The sequence below is a fragment of the Aphelocoma coerulescens genome, chromosome 3, assembly GCF_041296385.1.
Source record: "Aphelocoma coerulescens isolate FSJ_1873_10779 chromosome 3, UR_Acoe_1.0, whole genome shotgun sequence".
NCBI lineage: Eukaryota > Metazoa > Chordata > Aves > Passeriformes > Corvidae > Aphelocoma > Aphelocoma coerulescens.
In genome coordinates, this window is record NC_091016.1 from 19,848,219 (window position 1) to 19,871,524 (window position 23,306).

The window sequence follows — 23,306 nt, forward strand, 5'->3', positions numbered from 1 at the left end:
TTCAAAACTACATCTAAATGTCAGAACATATGTACATCTGTAACTATAAAGCCTAACGCATAAATCCAATTCTTCAAACACTCTTTGGACAGGCAGCACCTTCTTCCTGAGCTCGAGGAAAGAGAGCTCTTCTGGACAGGAGGCAAGGGCTTTGTCGGTAAGGGAACAAAGGAAGTGTCCAGGGAAAACTCCTTGGGAAGACTGTAGCCAGTCAGGCCTGCAAAGTGTAACAGAGGCAGCATTGCAAACCTAAAGCATCTGAAACTACATATTTCATTGGAGAGATTTCCTGGAAACTTCTAAAGAGCTGCACAGGGAAACACGCTCCTGCCAGCAGCCACTTGAGGCAGACCAGGGAGACACCCTGACCCACTTCCAGAGAGCCAGCACAGGAACAGCCTGGCCTCTGGGCTGCCCTGGGACAGCAGGGAGCCCAGAGCCCTGTGCTTTCCAGGAATGGCTCAGCTGCACACGCACCCTCCTGCTCCTCTCCCGGCCCCACAGCTGAGCAGCCCTACAGCTACACGGGGCACTGGGAGCTGCACAGCTCATTGCAGGGGGCACATGCAGGGCAGAACTGTTCCCTGGCAATGTGCCCAGGCTCTCTAGGCTGGCACAAGAGCCTTCCTCCCGCCAGAGAGCGGCCCAGCTCCCGCCTTACCTCTTTGTGAGGCTGAGCCATGCTCAGCCTTCACCTTGTCCTCAATCGGAAGTTGCTTCAGGCACCCCATGCCACGACTAGGAAGGGGGGTGGAGAGAGCGGGGGCAGGTGCACACCCTTCCTTTGCATTCTGTCATTTTTGGCACAGCTAAGAAGTCACATCCGGAGGTGTCCAACGCAGCACTTTGTCATCTTTCTACAGGTCATCAACACTCCACCAGCCCAAAATGTTGGAGAGGTTTTCCTGCACATGCGGAGGCTGGCTGGCAGCATGCTTCCTCAGCTTGGCGCCCATCACCTTGTAGAGGGCGCAGGCAAGCTTGGTGACCACAGTGCAGACATTGGCGCTTCGGACAGGCAGCGCCTTGTTCCCCAGGAAGGACCAGAGCACGGGCAGGGCGTAGCGCTGGACGACTTCGGGGCTCCTGGGATAAACCCATCCCACAAGCGCTGCCGGAAGAGAGACACAAACTTCTTAACCACCAGCCTTAATGCAAACAAGGATCTACCTCTACTTGTGATTTTGGGAGTCTCTCTGGCTAAGATCAGTGAAATAACAGTGAGAGCCCCATGATCCAGAAATGGGCAAAGTAGCTGAACATCCCTGAAACAGAACCACCAAGCCCTCAGGACTAATTTCTCCAAACAGAGCCTTGTACCTGTGGCAGACTCCACACCTTTACTAAATCCTTTCACAATCTGTTTCTGCATGAACAGAGACTGAAATGTCAGACTGCCGTTTATTTCCATTTAGAAGTTGTCTAAACCCACGCCGAAGATTTTGAAATGCACCATAGAGAGGCAGTTGAGAGATTTCTAATAAAAGGGATGATTCCATTTTTGTGACCTTTGATGTCAAGTGCCAAAAGTCTAACCTGGTTCTTCCCTTTGCTCAGTGGCAGACAGCAAAGGGCAGTATTAGACCACACTTGAAAACTCCAGCCCACCAGAGATGGGTGCTGCTTGACAGCTGGATTTGAAACATCAGTGACTAGCCGGTGTCTTTGGCAGAAGGCTTTTGTGGCTTCTAACAAATAGCTGTTTCAAACCTCAGGCTGTCTTAGGTAATTAGCCAGACCCCATTGCCATGGCATTGGAGCATCTCCAAATTTTAATGGCATTTCCCCTCACAATGTTAATGGCATTTTTTCTTACAATGTGCGCTGAAATAGGGGAATAGAGAGAGAAAAATGCTACACAGGGGACGGAAATGTAACCAAAACACAAGTGTTCTCTCCCGCTGTCTCCGAAGCCTGCTCTCTGCTCATTTTCTGAACTGAACTGTATCAAACACAGACCAAAATTTACTACCAACAGGCTCCTTGCATGGCAGATCTGGCTGAGAGATCAAAACCTGAAATGGTCTGGGGACCATTCTTATTTTCTGACCAGGCAAAATGTTATGTAGTCGCCATTTATTATTCTGTGGTGGAAGAGACTTCATTTTCTCTATGCTGTTAATCTACCAGCAGTCATCAACATTTAAACAGCTCCTGAAAGTACCTAAAACCAATTCTGCTAAGCAGGAAAAGGCTTACGGTACCCATTTTAAAATGGGAGTTCATTTGAGCTTACATGCAATTAAAGACATCGGTCACTACGCAACTTGCGCAGAGAAAGAGCCGTCTGTTGCCACTAAATCTCAGAGAGAGCATCTGCTCTTTCTAAAGAAGTCCTAATTCACGTTTAATTCCTTTATTTGAAAAAGAGATTAAAATAACTGCAAAACTAAATTCCCTGTTCGTGGAGATCTACTTTATTCAAATGCTCTGTAAAGGGCCTTTGACACTCCCAATCGCTGAAGGTGCCCTTTTGAGATTCAGAATGAAGACACAAAGTGTATTAAACCTTGCATTTAAAGATGCTGGCATAATTAGCAGTGGATTTAGCCCCAGCTAAAGCAAGGCTATAAATAAAGCAAGGCTATACACTGCCTTCTCTAGCATATATTGAGATTATCATTTTTCCATCCCTTGGCTATTGCTGACATAGCAAGCTCCTCTGAGCAATCAATTATCAGCTGCATTTGGAGCATTTTGGGCAGCGCTGACATAGGAAGACCCTGACTGCACACCCTGAAATGCTCAGTCCAATGGCACTTTGACAGCACAGGCAGGGAGCCTCAGCACTCTGCTTCTGCCCCTCTGCCCCCAAAGGCTGCCTTGCACAAAATCTGTGCCTCTAACATGTGGGCTGAGTTTTGACCTAAGCTGTGACCCCCAGGCACTGCAGGCTTCCACCTCAAAACTTTCCAAGAGCAAAGCAAGAATTCTGTGAGGACAAAACAAATGGATCCCCTGAAACAGCATTTGCCACCATTTTCCCTAAAGGATCAGAGCTGTCCCTGAGCTTCCAAGAGAGGAGCCAGCTTGGGAATTTTTAGCCCCTCCTTTTTCTGGAGGCAGCTTCTGAGATGCCCCAGTGAGAGCTCAGCCCCGAGGCCGAGCGCCGCCCCCATCTCAGATGCTGCACACCTCTGCAGCAGCCAGGGAAAACCTGCCCAATACACCTTCCATGGGTATTGGGCAGGAGGGACAAGCTCAGCACCTCCTGATTTGGAGGAGCCACTCTACTGTCTATTCACTGGCATTCCCTGTAAATTCTGCCTCGGAAGACCTCTTGGCTTAGAAGGGGAGGCCATACCTGAGAGATGCTCCGTGACATCCAGCAGAGCTTGGCCCTTCAGTTCACTCCTTCGGTGGCTGAACTCTTTCATCAGTGATACTTTATCTACAAGGGAAACACACATTTCTGCTCTCTCTTCTGAGGTCATAAGAGAAAGGACAGTGGGGAGGGAGAGGGCAGAGGCAACTACATTTTATAAAAGAAAGGAAATTCCTGCTGATTTTTGAATCCTTTTCTTCTTTCCTTCCAGCCTACTTGGGAGGATTTTAAATTCCAAAAGAAAAGCTCTCCTTTCAAATTTATAAATCCAAAGTTGTCTGCTGTACCAGGAGCTATGTAAAACATTTCACATCAGGGACCTCAAGAATTCAATCACGTGTAAGCAGTGAAAAAGTTTTGCATCCCAGAGCTTTACAGAAGTGATCTTCTCCCTCCCCTATGGAAAAGGGTGAGAAGGCTCCAAAATTCACACATCCATTCCCACCTGAAGGATAAGCTGTTTTTAAATTGTCAGGTTACCTGTGTGGATCTAGGGACAAGACTCCAAGTTACTCATACAAGAGCTATTACTGCTCAGTGCCTCAGTATCCTGTGGGTTTCTGTAACATCTGTGAAATCAGATCTTGGCAGAGAGACTGGAAAATGAACTGATTTCCCAATACTTGACTGTTGTATGTATTTTAATTTTTCCTGCGCTGTCTGTTGCTGTTTTGGGGGTCTTGTTTGAATTTAGACACTGTTGCCTGCATTGGCCTGCAAGCCTCCAGTCCTACCACTCTGATAAGCCAAGGCAAGCTTTTCCTGGAGACAGAACGTGTGTGGGATGAACTGTGGTCCCTCACAGGGTCACCAGGGCTGGCAGTGACAAAGAAGGCAATCTGCTTCATTGGGAACCACTACAGAGCTACACCCCAGTGTGGGTTTCAGTAGCAGGGTATTATTAAGAGCTCCTTTCCTGTATAAGATAGAAAAAGAAGGTCCCTAATGATCTTCTTGCAAGCATGCACTAAAGAACTGATCCTGCTATCCTACTTAAGCTTTGGCTTTGGCAATTACACTCTTCTCTTCACCTTTTTAAATAGACACTTCAGGTTTTGCCTCACACTCTTGCAGTACTGGCAGACACTGTTTCTCATTTGCTGTTCCTCCCCAGAGCATGACCTTACAACTGCTGCTTTGAAAAAAAAAAAAAATCCCTGAGATCTGGGTATCTTGAAGGAGCACAAAATGTTAATAAAGTGTTAATATTGGAATCTACATGGATTTTCAGGGGAACTCTTGGGGTTTCGGTGTGTGAAGGGAAACTGCTTGCTTGGTTCTTAAGAATCCAAGTGTGTAGGAACTATTCACCTTTCAATTTAAGGGTTTCGAATGCCCTGTGCACTTGAAAATGGTAAAGCTCAAGTCAATAGCACATTTGTTACTTTATCTGCCTTGAGAGACCTGAAGACAGGGGAGCTTCTGCTGGCTGTTAAAGAAAGCAGGCAGCTCAATTCTTACGAACTCACCTGTAATTCTCTGCTCTGCATATCAGCTGAACCTCTTGGCTGCAGGACAGACAGCCCAGCATTTGCAAAATAAGCAAAAGGATCTGCTTCTCCGTGCTCTCATTTTCACTGCAGACCCCTCCTTGCTACCTTAACACCTATGGGCTGCTGGCCTGACTCCATGCCCTGTTTCAGGCAGTGGCCATCTGAAGGTCACAGGATAGGACAGATGAGAAAGTCTCACCAAAACCCCATATGCACACAGAGTCTTGGAGCAATGGCTGGCCTCTTAGCTATGAAGCTCAGTGCAGCAATGGGGCAAGATGATGTGCTTGCTCATTTACTCCAAGCTAGGAGCGTTGCACAATCCTTTTGAGTTCAGGAGGTTTCTTGCCATTTGCCACTGGATTTTGATTTGTAAAGGTAGACAGTTTCAAAGTACTTGGAAAGGTTTCGTTCATGCCTTTTTCAGGTAGAGATTTCTTTCCCCCACTAAAGCCTTAAATGTTGACTTTTGCAATATTTGTGACTTGGTTGCTTCTTTGAATTCTCGCAAACATCCAGAAAAATGTGCAGAAGTAAAAAAATATATCCCACTTTATTTGCTTGAACCTGTCTCTGGGCAAAGTCATTGTGATGAGAGATAGAGGTGCCTCGCTCCTGTTCTGACATCTTTCACCATGGAAAACTGACAGTGATCTCTGAAGTGGTGACAGGGGCATGGCAGAATGCTCCATACAGAACCCTGAAGGGATCTGTTTGCCACATCCTCTGTTAGCAGGATTCTGCAGCTTTTCCCAGGACTTTTCCCATGCACCACAAGAAATGGGTATGGGCCAAGAGCAGTACAGGTCTCGCACCCTTCTCCCCAGTTCATGAGCAGGAAGAACCCCCTGCTTGGGACACAGAAAGGCACTGAGTCTGGCAGTTCAGTGAGTTCACAGAGCAGCTGAGGAGGAGCAAGTGGAAACTCCCCTTTAAGACCTGCCTCTTCAACACTCCGTTTTTCAGGCGTACTCACCCAGTGCGGCATTTTCAGAGCTGACAGAAATCTGTGTGGCAAAGGAATTTACAGCAGCCCTTGGCTACGTAGTTATTTGCTATAGCCATCTTGCCTCATGCAAAACAACATGTGGAACAAGGCATCACTGACAGCTGGATTTATTACCTGTTTGTTATAAAGAAATGAACTTGATAAATCATAAGTTTCTCTTCGAAAAAAGAAGAAGAGGAAGGTGGAAAATAGACAGCTAATGCCTATAATGTGGAGCCTTCCAGGAGGCTGCTCTGCAGAAGCTCTGATGTGCCAGTGTCCCTTCATGCCAACAGCAAAGCTATTCGTTTGGGAAGTCGAATGGGGCCCAGGCAAACTACAAAGATCCCTTTGTCTCTGAATTCTAGCAAAGCTGTAGTCCAGCACTTCCTCTTCAGCTCCTTCTCTGCCAAAGCAGACAAGCAGCACAGAGCCAAGGGCTCCTGGGACTTTTGGGAAATGCTGATGCACATTCAAGCCTGTTGGGGGACTGGTGCATAAGGACTGCACCTGCTCAGCTTCTGGTGGATGTCAGCTGGAGGTTTCCATAGACAACAACAGCTGTAGAGGCACTCAGCGTTCTCTTGACTTGCAGAGGCAGAGACACAGTTGAGGAGAGTCCATGCCAGGGCTCAGCCTTACCTAAGTGAGCCATGGATGCTTCCAGCGCTTTCACAGCTGCGGCATAAACCCCGGGGTCCTTTGAGTTTAGGTTGTTTGTTATTCCTTCAACCAAACAGCTGACCACTGGGTTTAAGCCATCTTTTAGCATGTCTGCAATCTCAGCCAGCACATCCAGCACCTTCTGCTTCACTTTCTTATGAGTATCACCAATTCTCGGGACAAAATAATCAAAAATCTGTGATGAGAACAAACAACATGAAAGCTGGATTAAAATGTCCTTGTTTGAAGAAGGGATGTAGAAATGAGCACTCAGCAATGTAAAAGATGAAAGTGATCCTTCCTGTCAGGTCAGCACTTGCTTGCACAATTTTCCTGTGGGCCACTCACTGGAATGGTTGCGCAACCTCATGCTGGTTGAAAGATTTTCATATATTTTTAAGAGGTTTGGGTGGGGACAGAATAGTTCCTATGGTGTTTCTCTCCACATTTAAGTCATTAAATTAATCCCATTTATTAATGCAAAACAGTATCTTTGCTTTAGAAATATGGAACCAGATATTTACAATGCCCGTTTTTCTACACAGTTGCCTCAAGTTCTGAGGGCAATTATGATTTTGCCGAAACTATGGCTGGAGGAGATCCAGGTTTTGTTCCGTCTGTCTCAGAACCTGTGTCTGGAGAAGTGCAGGGCTCGGATCAACTCTTCCAGGATCCAGACCAATTGTCTACCTAGCAGGTAGACTTCTGAAATTTAATGTGCTGTACCGCTCTCATTAGAGCAGGTTCAGTCCCTTGACAGCCACATTATCAGGCACCATTTTCTGGACAAAGGGAAAAAGAAGCTACTGGGAGGAGAAGGAAGAGATCTGTCCCTAGCCATTTTCCTCCTTTTCCAAAGAGAAAAAAAGAGCCCCCAAGAAGGGTGAGCATCATCTTTACCCAGAGGAATAGGGATGATGATGAGAGTAGCCAGAGTTGTGCCTGTGCAAGACAAGATGGAGTTTACGGAAGTATCCTTTTAAAATAATTGGTTTAAACCAGCCTAGCCTGATACTTCTCTTCCCCATCCAAACCCATTTTTTGTCTAGAGAATAATTGCCACGCTTTCAGTGGCTGCATTCCCTTCACTTAACCCAAGTGGGAGTAGGAGACAGCAGAAGTTACACAAGCAGAAAACTCTGTCCTCATCTGATGAGCAGCATCAATAGGCACCTGCCAGACAAATATATCTGGACTGAAATAACTTGTCCTGAAGCATGGAGCTGAATTAAATATTTCAGGGTAAGAGGCACCAGCCTGTCCCACACAGCCAGGATGTAGTGCCAAGACACACTGAATTAACTTTCCTGCTACAGGCTTGGGAAAGGAGCTAAAGGAAAGGAACAATGAAGACACCCTACATACTTGGACAGTGTTAGTGGAGATGAGCTGGGGGCTGGTTTTACACAGGTCTAGGAGGAGTGCCACTCCTTCCATCCGTGTCTTAAACTCCTTGGCTTCCAGGAGATTGTAAAGCTTCTGGAGTGGCTCCGTTTCTTTCACAGCCAGAGGTAACGTGACCTGGGCTTTTGGGCGGCGTAGGAGGCGCTCATCAGAGGTAGACTTCACCCTGGAAAATAAAACCAAATTAGGATCATACCTTCAGTTAATTGTGAGCAGAACATCTTGCGGAGGTTTCCTAATGATGTGATTTCAAGCTAGAAAATCCTGATCTGAAAAACAACGTGAGACCTCATGACAATCATTACAGGAGACAATCTGCAAGCAACATTCTCACCAGTGCTTACTCAGGAAAACCAAGGATGAGATGCATCTCACTTATCTCCAGACAGCTTCCCAGGTACACATGTCGCACTGCTTTGTGAGGAAAGAGAGACGCTACTTCCAAGTTTAAATGCCTCATCATATGGAAGGTGTGTGCCTTATTATAAGGAAACTCATCCCTTTGGAGAAGTGTCTCTACACCAGGCATGAAAATTTGGAAAAGTAGCTCAGATGCATCTGGACAGATGGATAGGGGCATATCTGAAGGATCCAGAAAATCAGTAACAGGGATAAAAACAGAAGCCAGACATCCCAGCACTACGCTCACATGATTGCTTCCCTAGAGACCAGATCCACAGCTTAACAAACCCACTGGGAACAACTCTCTTGGATCAGCCGGTCTCTTCCATGAGCATGGGAAGATCCTGACTATGCTACTGAGCCATGTGGTCACTCCTGCCAGCGCTGAGCATGACAGAGCTAAATAAATCCCCTCTGTTATCAGAGGACAACAGGTACAAGTAGCTCTCCCATTGGCAGGAAGAGACAGCAAGGACCAAATTCCTGTCTCAAATGCTGATTGCAGCACAGGGGGAAATAAACCAAACATGCTGCCCATCAAGCAAACAGTATGAAGGACAGGAATGTCAAGACAAAACGTCCACATTGAGACACCTGTTGACCAAAGTTGCTCAGGAACTGGCTTGCTACTTACTACTCATCTTGGTACTGTTTGAGGGTAAGAAAACCATGATTCAGGCAGGCCTAACCACATGCATGGGAAGTGCTATTTTGGGGGAATGGCATCTTGCTTCTAGACTGGGACTTCTCATCAAAATACCCATCTGAAAAAGACTGCACTCAGATAAAAAAAAACCTGGTTGAATTTACTTGTCCCAAGTGAGGCAGTGGAGACATGGCCCTCTCACAGCCTCCACAGCACTGTCCTTGCCACTGCACTGGATCTTCTGAGCTGCAACCAATGGGTGTCTTTTTGTCGCCCATTTTTTGTGGAAACCCCTCCAGAGAAGTTGTGTTCAGAGTAATGCAGAAGGAGACATTTTTTATGATAGAGCATTTGTAGGGAAAGGAAACAATCTCTGGCACAGGTCACTTCCACCAGAAACATTTTCCTGAGGAAGAGACATGTAAAGCTTGTCACGTGCTTTGTCACATCTAACAAAAGTGCTCAGTGCTGTTTACTGGAAGGCAATGTGGTGTGGTGTGGCAGTACAAGTGGCTCCAGCCACTCTGTCTCCTGAGGAGAACTCAGACAACCAGCTGTAGTGGCCAGCAACCCAAGTTTAGTATATAACTTACACTTATGGTGAAAACCCAAAATTCCTTTGTTCTGCTGTTTGCATGTTTTCCCTTGATTGATTAATGTTTTCCCCTCCTTGCTTTATGTATGAGGTTATGTATACTCATATCCCTTTTTAAATATGTATCAGTTCTAGCAAGTTCTTTGTTCCTCGACGCCCCATTGGATCCTTCCCTAAGTCCCTCCTATGTGTTGTTCCCATTGGTTCCCTTGCTGTCAATCCCACCTAATTGCCTTTACCCCATTGGCTGAGATCCCTTTCCCCACCTACTCTGTACCAGTATGAGATCCCTGGACCCTCCTACCAATGGGTCTCTTTGTCCCTGTCATTTCACGGGAATAAACCTGCGTGGAACACATACGGAGAGTCCCCTCTCTTTACTTCTTTGCCTTTGCCTGCGTGCCTGCCTAACAGCGACAGGAAGGTACGGCCCCTTTTGGGTGAGGAGCTCTACCCCTTTTTCATTGTGTGCCGGGCACTGAGTGCCGCCTTCCAGAGGGGTTTCAGCTTTGACCTCCAGGCTTCTTTGTGTCGGCACACGAGGGGTAAAACCCCCTTCTGCCAGCTCACTGCTGCTGCAAAACCCCTCAGCCTGGGGCTTCTTCGAGCCATCGCTCCTCTTCTTCACAGGCTTCTTGACAGATGGGCGTTCACTCTTCTGCATTTCCATCCCCTACAAAGGCATAAACACCATGAATCTTTAGAATATGAAATAGGAAATTACGTATTTAAACCACAAGTTATAACCAGGATCACTGCTACCAAGGCTTAGGCAAACATTTCCAAACTTACAGAAGGAAACAGGCCAGAGATTCAGTGATGCCAGCTCTTTGTTTTCAATAGCCCAAGGCAGGTTATGGGTGTCACCATACTGAGCAGCAGTCAAAAATCCCAAATTCATTAGTCTTGAGCATAAATGGAAGTAATGCAAACTGGTAGACAACAAGCCTTCCTAAAGGAAGCAGCAGAAAAATTCGGACTCTTTGGAGACTGGCCCATTGTGTTGGAACTTGGTTTGGTTCAACTCTCACTCTCCCTGTTCCACTGGATGCTGCTGAATTCACCAAGCTTCTTCCAGCTCCACAGGGCATGACAGCAGGGCAGTATTCCCAGAAGACAGACTGTAATTGTAGTAATTAGGATTGCCTTGGACATCCTTTGTATATTTGGAAATTTTCTTGGTACTGCTGCTTCCTGTGTCTTTTGCAAAGACTCTGTTATCTCCAGAAGCACTGTTCTCACTTAATTGTGTCACTGGGGGCAGAGTAGGGATAGTGGGGTGGGGGGTTATGCTTAAATGTAAACCCATTTTCTCCTCTTTCCCTTCCCTGTTTGTGGCCGATATTCAAAATATCCAATACCCCACTTTTCCCCTAATACTATCAGTTCCTTTGTGCTCTGCAGATGAACAGGTTGAGGATCAACAGTTCATTCCCAGGAGCAAAATGATTCGGCAGAAAAGGAATGAGATAAAGACAGATTAGGTATGTTTGATCTCATATTAGCAGTAGCAATACTTGCACAAAGGAGACATTTGTCCTGCCAAGCACTTACTTTCTTCTTAATTCTTGATGGAATATCTCCCAGGTCACAGGTGGAAACAGATTGTTCCAAAAGCCTATTATGTTTTTGATGCATCATCAACATTTGCACCATCTCACACCCATAATGCCTAACACAGGAAAGAAAGAAAGAAATTAATACAGACTATTACTGTTTTTTCTCCCTTGTGAACAAACAAAGGAAGAGCATTAGCAGAATAAGCTGATGCCTTAAACTCAGCAGGTGCAATACTTGAATGGAAGGCATTACCTACTCAGCAAAGAGAGAGATTTACCTCCACTTGTCACTGCACAGTGCTGTCAGCTGAACACAAGAGGCAAGAGGAGAATGTGGGGCAACAGAAAAATACAATCTCACTCTGAAACTGTGGGTGCGCTTCTGTGGCATCGAAGGATCCCAGGGAACAAGCAAAACACCTCTGCTTTGAGTCAGAGCTTATTAGCAGTGCCTTGCTGCCATTGCACAGTCATTTGCCTTTCTTTAACTGGCAGGGAAGCCAGGACCAAATGCCTCATGCTTGCTTTTGGTTATTCTATACCATGGGGCAGCTAGTTGCTCATGCATTCTTGGCAGCCATTAATGGGAATTTAATCCTCAAAGTAAGGGGATTTTGGTGGATTTTGGGTTGATTTTGCCACTAGGAAACCACAACTTTCTTCAAAAAGCAATTTGGAAGTCATCCAGCCATAGATAACAGCATTATACAAATCTGAAGAGGTTTAGAAAGACTGAATACATTGGCTAAAGACCCCTGGAGTATTTCTAGGAAAGTCTTAAGCTAATGAGAAATTGATCTATGGGATCCTTCAGTGATGAACATTAGCCAACACTTTGGCTTTGTGTTGTGCACCTAAGGCCAAGCAAAACTGTTTGACTGCCTCATCTGATGGCTCTTTTGATCTCAGGAAAGAAGCATTCACATCAGGAAGCTGGCAATGCTCCTTGCTGGACAACCTCAGGTTCCCAAGCACAGTCATTTCCCCAGACAAGCCAGGGCAGTGGTCACAGCACCAAGCCTGACAGAGCTCAAGAAGCGTTTGGACAATGCTCTCGGGCACATGGAGTGACTCTTGGCATGTCCTGCACACAGGCAGGAGCTGGACTCGATGACCCTGATGGGTCCCTTCCAACTCAGCGTATTCCGTGACTCTGTGAACCTCATCCACACAGTGAGGTAACTTAATATTTCCTTTAGCTTCCACTCTTTTGTGGTTTTGCCCTTTACAGCCAGACACCCAACAGTTTTCCTGTTTTAGGAGGGGAAATGAAGATCATTACCTCATGTCCTCGTGACAGTCCTGAGCAAGCGTCCCTGCCGCGTGCGCCAGCCTCTCAGCCCTGGGCGTTCCTGCGAGCTTCGTGACTCCAGTTTTCTCCATCAAGGACAGGAGGAGTTGGGCCACGCACTTCCGCACCTGGACGTGGCGGCTCCTGGGAAGAAGAGAGCAAACACTGGGGCACAGGGAGCAGAGGGACACAGCGCAGGCCTTGGCCAGAGCATGCTCCCTGTCATTGCTGGGGGAAGGAGGCCTGGCTTCTCCCTGACACTTGGGACACCTGTAGAAGGTTCTGTCCTCAGAGAACCACAAAGTTAGCCCTGTACAGAAGGACTGCCTGCAAGCAAGAGCGAGGAACTCAGTCTCCCTGCACTATCTGATACTCAATGTCTTTCCCCAAATTCACTCGGAGAAAGAGGGAAATTAAAGACAAGCCAGGCTGACCCATCAGGGGCCAGCCGCTACACAGACAGCCGCAGCAGGATTGAGGATATTTCCACCCATTTACCCCCAAATCTGCAGACCTTGGGAAAAAAACAAATGCAGGCAAAACACGCTGTGGGACATGAAGTTGCAGAATATCCAGCAATGCAGCCGGTTTCTTCTGTGAGGCTTGGCAAGAGATACATCTGAACGTTTCCCCCTTTTCCAAAGCTGAGGAAAGGGTGGCAGTCAGTTTAGCCAGGTTGTCCTGTTCTAGAGAGTGTCTCTTGGGGACTATCAGGCCCAGCACCAACACTTAAGGCAGCACCTGGTTCAGCTGTCCCATGGCAGTCGGCCTGTGAAGGTGCCTGTACAGTGATTCATCATCTCAAGGCTAACATGAGACATCAGTTTGAATAGAAAGGGGGGCTCTAAGGCCAGGACAGTCATATAAGACTCCTCTTGGCCGGAGCTGCACCTGCTGTGCAGGCTGTGCCACACCCAGCACGTTGTCCCCCATGTGCTCCATGCCCCAGCAAGAACCCTCCTTACTTCTCAAGGGAATGGCATAATGAGGATGCATGGTTTTTCCCAGAGCCTCTGTGGTTAGGGCTGTGAAATATCAAAGAGCGCTCACAGCTGCAGTTGCAATTGTCCCTCTTCCCACAAAACCACAGGGCTCTATCCTTAGCCTTTGCAGGCACTTTCACTTGCCCGCCATTCACCACATCTAGGCAACTCGGACAGACTGGGAGAACTCCAGGAAGCAGCAGCAAGCTGAGTCAGGGGAGGTTGAGCTTGGATATTAGGAAAAAGTTTTTCACCCAGAGGGTGGCTGGGCACTGGAACAGGCTCCCTAGGGCAGTGGTCACAGCACCAAGCCTGAGAGAGTTCAGGAAGCCTTTGGCCAATGCTCTCAGGCACATGGTGTGACCCTTGGGGTGTTCTGTGCAAGGCCAGGAGCTGGACTCGATGATCCTGATGGGCCCCTTCCAACTCAGCATATTCTACAGCTCTGTGATTCTGTCAGCTAATGGGCTGCACGAGGGCAGAAATAGGTGACAAGAGGAAAGAAGTGAGGTTGATCGGAGAATCAAGTCACTGAGTTCACAGAAGATGCAGGATACAGGACCCTTCCCTCCCACCATTCCCATTCTCTCTCTCAGCCCTTCTCCCCCACACACAATAGAAGGTGAAGAATACCACTAAGACAAGAAGAACCTACTGGACTCCACTGTCCATGAGAGCAGTCATTGCTCGTGCAGGAGTCACATGCTCCACCATGACTCCCAGGGTCTGACTGGCTGCTTTCTGAACAAACTCTGGGGAGTTCCACACCATCTGGAGAAGGACCCGAGCAACCTCATCCACCTCCGAGTCCATGGCCTTCTGCAAGGTCACAAAGAGCTCTCCAAGAGTGACGATTGCACAGTAAGACACCTTTGAGCGAAGGTTGGTCACCTGGGGAAGTCATGAGGGGAAACATAAGAATCACCTTGAAAAGAAAACCAGTTGCCTTAGACAAAAGTCCCAGGAAATGACAACACTTCCAGCTGTGTCCTGGGGAACACAAAAGCACAGGCAGAGCAGAAGAGCACAAGCACAGAAAGGCACTTACTCTGGCACCAACTTGTGCTAGGCCTCAGGCCTGCTTCCTGCAGGCCTAAAACATATTATTTCACTTAAAGTGTTCTACTCATATAATGTCCATTGCTTTGATTTTAGACCCTTTTATTAGAAAAACAAACAAATTAAAGCAACAACTGTTTTCAAACCATAAAGGCACAAGTCAAAAAGAAAAGATAAAAGAGTCATTTGCTCCTGTTTGAAAAAGCAACAGCAGCAGTTGAAGCCCTCAGCCAGGAAACAGAAAACACAGGCTCAAGTCTACAGACTAATTGGCAGGGTTGAATTACAGCTTGGGCAGAGATTTGGACTGCAGCAAATAACATAATTGGTGTCTCCGTTTCTGCATTTGCACGTTGCATGATAATGGCAGCTCGCTCCAAGAGGAGAGTGTCAGATGCCCGACCTAGCAGTAAATAGAGCTACACGTGCACACAGATCCTATAGAGAGCTGACAGGCATGAGAAATATAAGGTCTAGAAACAGAAATGAAGGCAGTCCCTGAGCACACAGGGAGATGAACAGGCACATATCTACTCTACACACCATGTATGAGGCACGGAGGACTATTCAGAACAATGTTCTTACCTCATTGGTAATTTCCAAGCAAACCTCACGAAGTCTACAAAGAAGGACTTCTGAGTGGGACTCAGCCAGGTGTTTGATGCTGAAGAGTCCCTTCTCCTTCAGCTCCCTGAAAGGCAAGTACCAAAAAGATTGACTTTCTCTCCACCCAAGAACTGGGCAGCACCCTCTGAAATTACCAGGCTGGCGGCTCAGTCAAACAAAGGGAGGTGCTTTTCAGGCAGTACTTGATGAAATCGTGGCACTCGCTGCCACAGGTTGCTGTGGCTGTCAAAAGCATACACAAATCCAAGAGGCAAACAGAGGGGTTTCAGAGTCTTCATTTGTGGCCGTTTAACAAGGCAGCCTTTCTGAAGTCTCTGGCACATGAAGTCCCTATGTCAGTGCTTCCTGGAAGCTGTGAGACCGTGCCATGCTGCTGTTTCTTGTCACCTTCCTGTACCTGTCCCTGAGACACAGTCCCATCGGGCATTTTCCTTCTTTGCCAGCCCCAGCAGGCAGTTCAGCAGTGAGAGTCTGCACTGGCACTCTGTAGCTGAGTTTCCACTCTGCAATCTAGGCCTGTCTGTCACCCACTCCACTCCACTCCACTCCACTCCACTCCACTCCACTCCACCCCACCTCACACATTCACCAGGAAAGCAGCAGGATGTCCCAGAAGATTCCACACCAGGGCAAGAACAGCTGAAAGTCTGGCTTTTCTCAAACCCCTCTACCTAAAACAACAGCAACATGTTATTTACAAGGTGCAAACAACTCCCTCTCTCAGCACTTGCTTTGTGCAGGACCTGAGCTACAGGAAGGTGCATGATGCAACTGCCAGGGGCTGGCAACCTGGGCCATGGGCAACCCTGAGTGTCACCCGGACCCCCCCACAGCTGCAGAAGCTCTCTGCACCTCACAGGGCACCAAACAGAAATGGGGAAGAGAAAGCAGAAGAGAAAGGGCAGAGCAAAGGCGACTACACAAGGAGATGCATCGTGGCAGATTTTTCATCCTTATCCCAGGGTGAATGGAGTCCTTATCCCAGGGTGAATGAAGCATCCAGCAGTGAGTGGATAATAACCCAGACATCAAAAAGACAACCAGTATCACCTAACATTTGTAGGGTTATCACCTCTGGGCCTCTACAGGCCTCCTTCTGTCTGTGTCTAAGTTTGGGACACATTGTGAGTATTGACAAAACATCTCAGGCCCATATGAAGCAGTGAGAAGGAAACAGTTGATTTCCAAAAGTGCAAGATTCCTAGAGGATTTTTTTCCTTCTCTTCTGCCATGACCCATTCAGGAGTAATGACAGGCTGAGTGACTCTATAGCACAACTCAGTGCATTTCTCAGAAAGAAGAACTCCCTGTAGCTGCTCCTGGGACTCACATGCGGAAGGTCACAGGCAGACCCCGACTCCTGCCACTGCTGCCAGCAGTGGGGACAGAGACAAATCTTACTCAGTCCCACTGGGCCCCGAGGCACCCAAATCTCTACACTCCAAACTGCTGCCATCCTGCTTCTGGCTTCAGCCAGCAAATCATCTTGTCCCACAGCTTTCTCTCTTCCCTCAAGATTTCCTTTGCAGCTCCACAGAGCAGCAGGCAAAGCGAGGAAACAGCACGGACCTGCTGCAGCTGGAGCACTGCCGCAGAGCAAGGCCAAGAAAAGGCTGCTCTCAAATCTTTATCCTCTCTCTGCTCTGGAGTGGTTTCACTGGTGCCCCTCGGCCCTCTGGGCTGTTGGGGCTCAGAGGCACTAGCAAGATACTCTCCTCACCTACCTTAGCACTAAGAGGGAGAAAGAGGGAACGGGGCCTTTCTTACCAGTCATCGCTGCTGAGCAAGGAGAGTGCCTCGAGCAAGGACTGCTGTGGCTCCAAAGAGGCTCCGTCCTTCTGCCCCTTCCCACGGAGCGGCTCCTCTCGGCGCTCGGCACCAGTGGCCGTCTGCGGGGTCACTGTAAGGAGAGGGTCAGCCCTGAGCGCTGCAGCCCCGGGCAAGGCACCCCGCCATGGAGCGGCCTGCAGCCCCATCTCCCAGCCAGGCTTCCATGAGGTACAAACTGGCACTGGCTCAGAGAATTCCCTGCTCTCTGGCTCCTTGCTTTCTCCCAGCCCCCCCAGCTGGGCACAGCTCCTTGGCTAAACCTGACAATTGCCCACACAGCGCCAGCTCCCGAGTGCCACAGGTAGCACAGCCAGCGGCACCTTCCTGAGGCCGCAGAGCTCCCACTCCCTGTGAGACAGTGCCCACCAGCAGGACTTGCTACCCCAGGAGGGACCCCTCAGCTGCCTCTCTTGTCTCAGCACCCTGATTTCCCCGAGCCCTGAGGACAGAGGCACTCTGCAACTCCCTGAGGAAAGACCTGCAGCTGCCTCGTGACAGCACCAAGCCGAGCCTGAACAACCGAGCCCTGCTGGGCCCGGCTGAATCCCCTCAGAGCAACTACCAGGGAACAGCGATACCTGACCCTTCACACCTCACAGTGCCTCTGTTCCCATTGACTTCAACTGCTCTAGACAGAGGGCAGCTGAGTGCACTTACATTTCAGCCTGCTATTGGGAAGGGAGTAGTTCATGGATTTTGTTCTCTCTAAGCATCATGAATCTTTACTATTTCAGAGGTACACATTGGCTGTATTTCAAAGATGCTGAGGTCAAATTTGTTTGTCATCAAATGGACTTGTTTGAAAACTGTGCAATGCCTAAGCTTTCTCTTGTGGAAAAATGCAATTTCCAGTCTAGATGATTGTGATAAAAAAGCCTTCTAAATGCAAACTGAGGATAAAAATATGTAAATACAGATGCAAATAGTTGGCAGATGCACTCTCTTGATAATCAATTTACCAGGTATGAGAAAATTCAGATGATAAATGCATTTCTTATGAAACCCATTTGTCATCAAAAGCACTGTCGATCAAGTATTTCATGTCATGCACTCAAAAGCTCATTTTCTAATGTGTACATGAAAACACCTGAGCTGTCTCAAATGATGGAGTATAAATACTGCACAGAATCTAGATGAACTGGTCTAGACTCTGTAGGGGTTTTGTGCTACCCTGCATGTTCTCACACAGCATGGAAGAAGCGTAACATCAAAAATACTCAGATGGGAGCTAATCTGGATGTCACTGATGTAGCCCTGTCACTGCCATCAGCGGTGTCACTGCAGCAGGATGTCGATGTACACACCTATATTCAATATGAATGGGGAGCCACGTCAGGCTGGTTCTGGTCAATTGTGACCATGGAAGTAGCATCACTAGAAAAGAGCACTCAAAGTATCATTCCTAGCTCCCTTCTTCTTATCTCACCCTACTCAGGATCATAGCACAGGCAGGCTGCCCTCAAAGGAGAGGCAAGGGCCACTAGGGACTATGTGCTGTGTATTCACGGCGGGCAGCAAACAGCCTGGGAGCACCAGGCAGCCCCTCCTGGCTGTCACCTGCTACACAGGCCGCTGTATTTGGGTGGGGTGACACAGGAGGCGCTGCTTGTTCCCTCTTGGCATTGCAGGCCGTGGGATGGCAGCAGCGAGAAGCCATTGGGCACTTCTGGGAGCAGCAGCACGGCTGCACCAAGTGGCTGACTGCCATGCAGAGACAACCCTTGCTGGGAGAGCAGGAAAGCTGGCTGCAGAGCCGGACAGCAGCACAGGCAGAGGGCCAAGATGGAGAGTGGACAGTTGATCGTGATGGTACTCGGAGGTGCACAGTGAGCACACCCTGCCAGACTGCCCCGAGCTCATCCCTGCAGTTACAGCTGCCTCCTGGCACCAGTGCTGTAGTTTGGTCTATCAGGATGGGCAAAAGCCAGAGCTTAGGTCTTTACCACTACTTTATGCAGCTCAGCTTTCCAATGGATCTCTAAGAACCAACTGCTCCAGTACTGCCGAGCTGGAGTAACTCAAGAGTAGATTTGCTGTCCATTCATAGCACAGGCTATGAATCCAAGATCCCAGCTGTGGTGGCTGAGGCAGGAGGCGGTTTGCGCTCCTTGGGCAAGGAAAACCGGTGCAGGAAAAAGCTGCTGTGGAGCAGGCTTACCTGAGGAGTTGCGTGGGAAGCTGCCGTCTCCACGGATGATGGGCTTATTGGGCAGTAAGGGCACATTGTCCTGCTTCCTCAAGACCTTCTTCTTCAAGGCACTACCAGGGTGTTTTCTCTGCACACTGGAAGCTGTGCCATTGACAGGCAGTAGGCTAAAGCCTGCAGGGACCAAAGAGGAGCTTGGGAGTGGAAGGTGACGATGGAAAGGCCCAGAAAACTTGCTGGAGCTGGGTAACGTCTCTTTGTTATCCCAAAGAACTTCAAGTATAACAGTGGCACAGTACCATGGGATAGTGATCACAGAATCACAGACTCCTAGAAGAGTTTGGGTCTGAAGGCACCTTTAACCACCATCTAGTCCAGCCCCCATGAGCAGGGACATCTTCAGCTAGAGCAGGTTCCTCAGGGCCCCATCTAACACGGCCTTGAACACCTTCAAGGATCGATCAACAACAGCTTCTCTGGGCAAACCATTCCAGCGTTTCATCACCTTTATGATAATAAATTCTTCCTAATATCTAATCGAAATCTACCCTCTTCTGGTTTAAAACCAAATTGCAGGGATGCTTCCCTGAAGAAACAAGGAAACCCCAGAATTGCTTTTCTTTTGTTTCCCTGTTTCAGAAGCTGGCTGGGGAAGTTCCCAAAAGAAAGCGCAGATAACCTTGCGTGATGCCCTCGGGCTGAGTGCTGCCTCCTGAGGTCCCTGCTGCTGCCCTGGGGCAGCGCACACAGCACTGCAGTCAGAGCCCCTCAGCCGGGATTCAGTCGGGAACGCTGCTTGCTCCTGGGGCTACAACAGAAGCACTGGCTCGGGGCTTCAGCACAGCTCTACAGAGCCAGCTCCTCAGCAGGGAGTGGTGGGAGAAGGGTCTCTGGGGTTTTCATTAGAAGGAGTTGAATTTTGTTTCTTCCAGGTTGCACCTTGGTTGAAAAGCATTCTTTTGGACCCACTTTTCCTGGAGGCTGCTTTCCAGGAGAGAGTCTGAAGCCCCAGTGTACTTTGCAAGACAGAATTTTACACTCTGAAGGACTTCAGAAGGGAAGGTGGGAAGCTGATATTCTGTTACTGACTCAGTGAGGCCCTGGGCAAGACACTTCATGCCTCTCCATTTTTCTTTGGGGACCGGAAATAAAGCCTATGCAAACTTCCACAGATACAAGTGGAACAGCCCCCACGTCTGATTGCAACACTGTGCAGAGGGCAAGTGATCAAAAAGGACCACAAGTGTAGCAACCACTTATTTGCTTCAGCTGCATCCCCGGGGTCAATTGTCTGTGGAGGCAGCTGCAAGGACGTTTCCTTTTCTCTCTTTTCCCTGATCCCTTTCCCCAGAAGCTCCATTTCCTTCTACAGCCCTTCCATCTTCTCTAAGTTCCTTTGAGCTAACTTGCCCAATGCAGCACGGACCTAGATGCAATGGGAATGCATCACAGACTGTAAGCAGAGACACACAAACCAGACACAACATCTCATCAGGAGCACAGAGTCCATCGAGTTCCACAGTCCTTTGTTACAGCGGGGATTCTGTAACACGATGTATCAAACAAGGAGTCCATGGAAAAGAAATACATATGGACCGATTCTTGGTAGATGTTTCAGAGATGTTTATTTCCCCAGCTGCATGGCCAGGATCCGCCAAAGAATTGTTACAGTCACGGGATCCGAGGGTCCTTGCCCACGCAGGGGAACACAAAACAACCAATGGGGAATGAGGCTGACCAGGGGCAGGGAAACCCCGTGCCTCCCCCCCAGGGCCCCTCTCCCAGGGCTACATGGCAGGGGGAGGGACCCCGACATTTCACCCGTTTATTTTGAACAAAAAGAGATTTAAAACTTAACACTGAAAACAACAAGGGCAGTTTCAAAACAAAACAAGCCACCCTCCTGAGTCTTTGAATGTCCAAACAGATTCTCCGGAACATCTTAAGGCTGACAGAAGGGAAACAGGACTCTCCAAGCATGCTTTGTGGGGAAACTGAGGCAGGAGAGGGTTTAATTTCTTCCCTCCCCCTTTTCATCCCCCCCTCAGCATCGGAGAGGAGTTATAGGGAAAGGCAATTGTATAGGGAAGCCATGGAGTGAAAAACAGATTAGGAATAAACTGGGGATGGGGTAAACTTAGGAAAGGGTTCATATTGGGTATAGGGTAAAAGGGGAAATTAGGCTGTGGGTAGGGAAATTGCTGGAATGGATATTGTTTATAATTTTGTGCATAACGGCTGCCTTTGACAGGAATACCCCCAGGCCCAGTAACATTCGCTGCTTGTAAACCCTTCTTTCCTTGCACTATATCAAATTGAACAACTTCCCCATCTCCTACACTTTGCCGGTAATTTTTAGGGTTATTCCTTTTAATGGCAGTTCTATGGATGAATAAATCTTCCCCTGTATCATCTCGTATTATAAATCCATAATTGTTTTTGACATTGTACTATTTCACAGTTCCTGTGATTTTCGTTGCTACAACTTCTCCTATCACGTGCTTGCATGTTCATCGTGGGTGCCTGTCCCACGTGGCTGCCACTTCGCCGACTCCAATGTCTCGGTCAGGCCCCAGCGTTGCGGCTGCTCTGCGCCCTCCGAGCGGCACTGCTCCGGCGCGTCTCTGGGCTCTGCGCGGCCCCGCGCTGCCATCGCCGCTGGCTCCGTGGCCTGTGAGCGGTTCCGCTCCACCAACTCCACGCTGCTTTGAGAGCGGCCCCGTTTCAGCTCGGCGCTGCTCTGCACGGCTTCTCGTGTCGCTGTGGAAACCGCCGCTTCTCCCTCCACAGGGCTCTCCGAGCCGGTCGCTCAGAGCAGCCTGCCATGCCGATGCCTGGTTCCTGGCTGCTCGTGGGGGCCGCCTCTCTGCTGCATGTGGCCCACAACACCCGCGGTGCCTGTGGCGTTGCTCCCTCACTCGCGGTCGCTTGGCCGGGGACCCCGAGACAGGGATGGGGTCCGCGATAAGACGCACGCTCCCAAGGGGATCGGGTGCATCCAGCGCAGGCACCTCCACCGGCACGGCTGCAGTCACACGCTCCTGGGATGGCTTTCCCTCATCCACTGAGAGGGTCACCTTGTCGTGGAAGACCAGCTTGGCCAAGCAGGACCTGCCTTTCATAAACCCATGTGGGCTGGCTCTGATGCCTGGGTTGTCCTGCATGTGCTGTGGGATGGCACTCAAGGTGATCTGCTCCACGACCTTCCCTGGCACTGGGTTCAGACTGACAACCCTGTAGTTCCTCAGATCTTCCTTCTGACCCTTCTTGTCGATGGGTGTCCCATTTGCTAACTTCAGTCACTCGGGACCTCCCCAGTTAACCAGGACTGATGAGCAATGATTCAAAGTGGCTTGATGAGCACATCCACCAGCTCTCTCAGTACTCCCAAGTGGATCACATCCGGATCCATAGACTTGCTTGTGTCTAAGTGGCATAGCAAGTCACTGAGCGTTTCCCCTTGGATTAGGGGTGCTTCATTCTGCTCCTCTCCCTGTCTTCCAGCTCCTGGGGCTGGGTACCTGAAGAACAACTGATCTTACTTTTAAAGACTGGTGCACAGAAAGCATTAAGTACTTAAGTCATTTCCTCATCTTTGTTCTATGTTTCCCCTCACATCCAATAAAAGACAAGAGATTATCCTCAGCCCTCTTTTTGTTGCTGATGTATTTACAGAAGTATTTTTATTCTCTTTTACAAGTTTCTAGGAAGAAATTCTTTACTGTGAGGCTGCTGAAGCACTGGGAACAAGTTACCCAGAGAAGCTGTGGATGCCCCAAGCCTGGAAGCGTTCAAGGCCAGGTCGGATTGGGCCCTGAGCAACCCAGTCTAGTGGAAGGTGTCCCTGCCCACAGCCAGGGTTTTGGAATTAGAGGATCTTTAAAGTCCTTTCCAATCTAAATCATTCTGTGATTCTATGATTTCCCTGCAGGAATTAGATTAAACTTAGGTTTTGGCCCTTCTAATTTTGTCCCTGCATAACCTCATGACATCCATAGAGTCCTCCTGAGTTGCCTGCCCCTTTCTCCAAAGACGATAAACTCTCCAGTTCCCCTGAGTTCCAGCCAAAGCTCTCTGTGGGACCCATTGTGAGTGGGACTAGTACATAAAGCAGGGAGCCAGGTCTATCTTCCTGTGTCTCATTTCATAGGGGTAATAGCTAGGAAATATGTCAATGGCAATTCTTGGCTGGGTAAGATCGCCTCCTGAATGACGAGGACCATGTCCCATTGCCTAAGGTATTAAAAATGCCCAAATGAAAGTTAAATAGCAGAAACCAGTGTATCCTGTAGCTG

At 48.6% G+C, this 23,306-nt stretch overlaps 1 protein-coding gene across 1 annotated transcript; it reads right to left on the reverse strand.

Moving 5' to 3' along the window:
• Positions 1 to 857: 857 nt before the first annotated feature.
• Positions 858 to 21,525, reverse strand: TOGARAM2 (TOG array regulator of axonemal microtubules 2). Its single transcript, XM_069008375.1, has 12 exons — positions 21,510 to 21,525; positions 19,024 to 19,185; positions 16,803 to 16,935; positions 14,994 to 15,099; positions 14,005 to 14,240; positions 12,358 to 12,510; positions 11,071 to 11,188; positions 9,912 to 10,189; positions 7,835 to 8,039; positions 6,449 to 6,665; positions 3,305 to 3,391; positions 858 to 1,111 (listed from the first exon to the last, which is right to left on the reverse strand). Exons 1-12 carry the CDS (start codon positions 21,523 to 21,525, stop codon positions 858 to 860), a joined length of 1,965 nt encoding a protein of 654 aa, XP_068864476.1.
• Between the last annotated feature and the right edge of the window lie 1,781 nt (positions 21,526 to 23,306).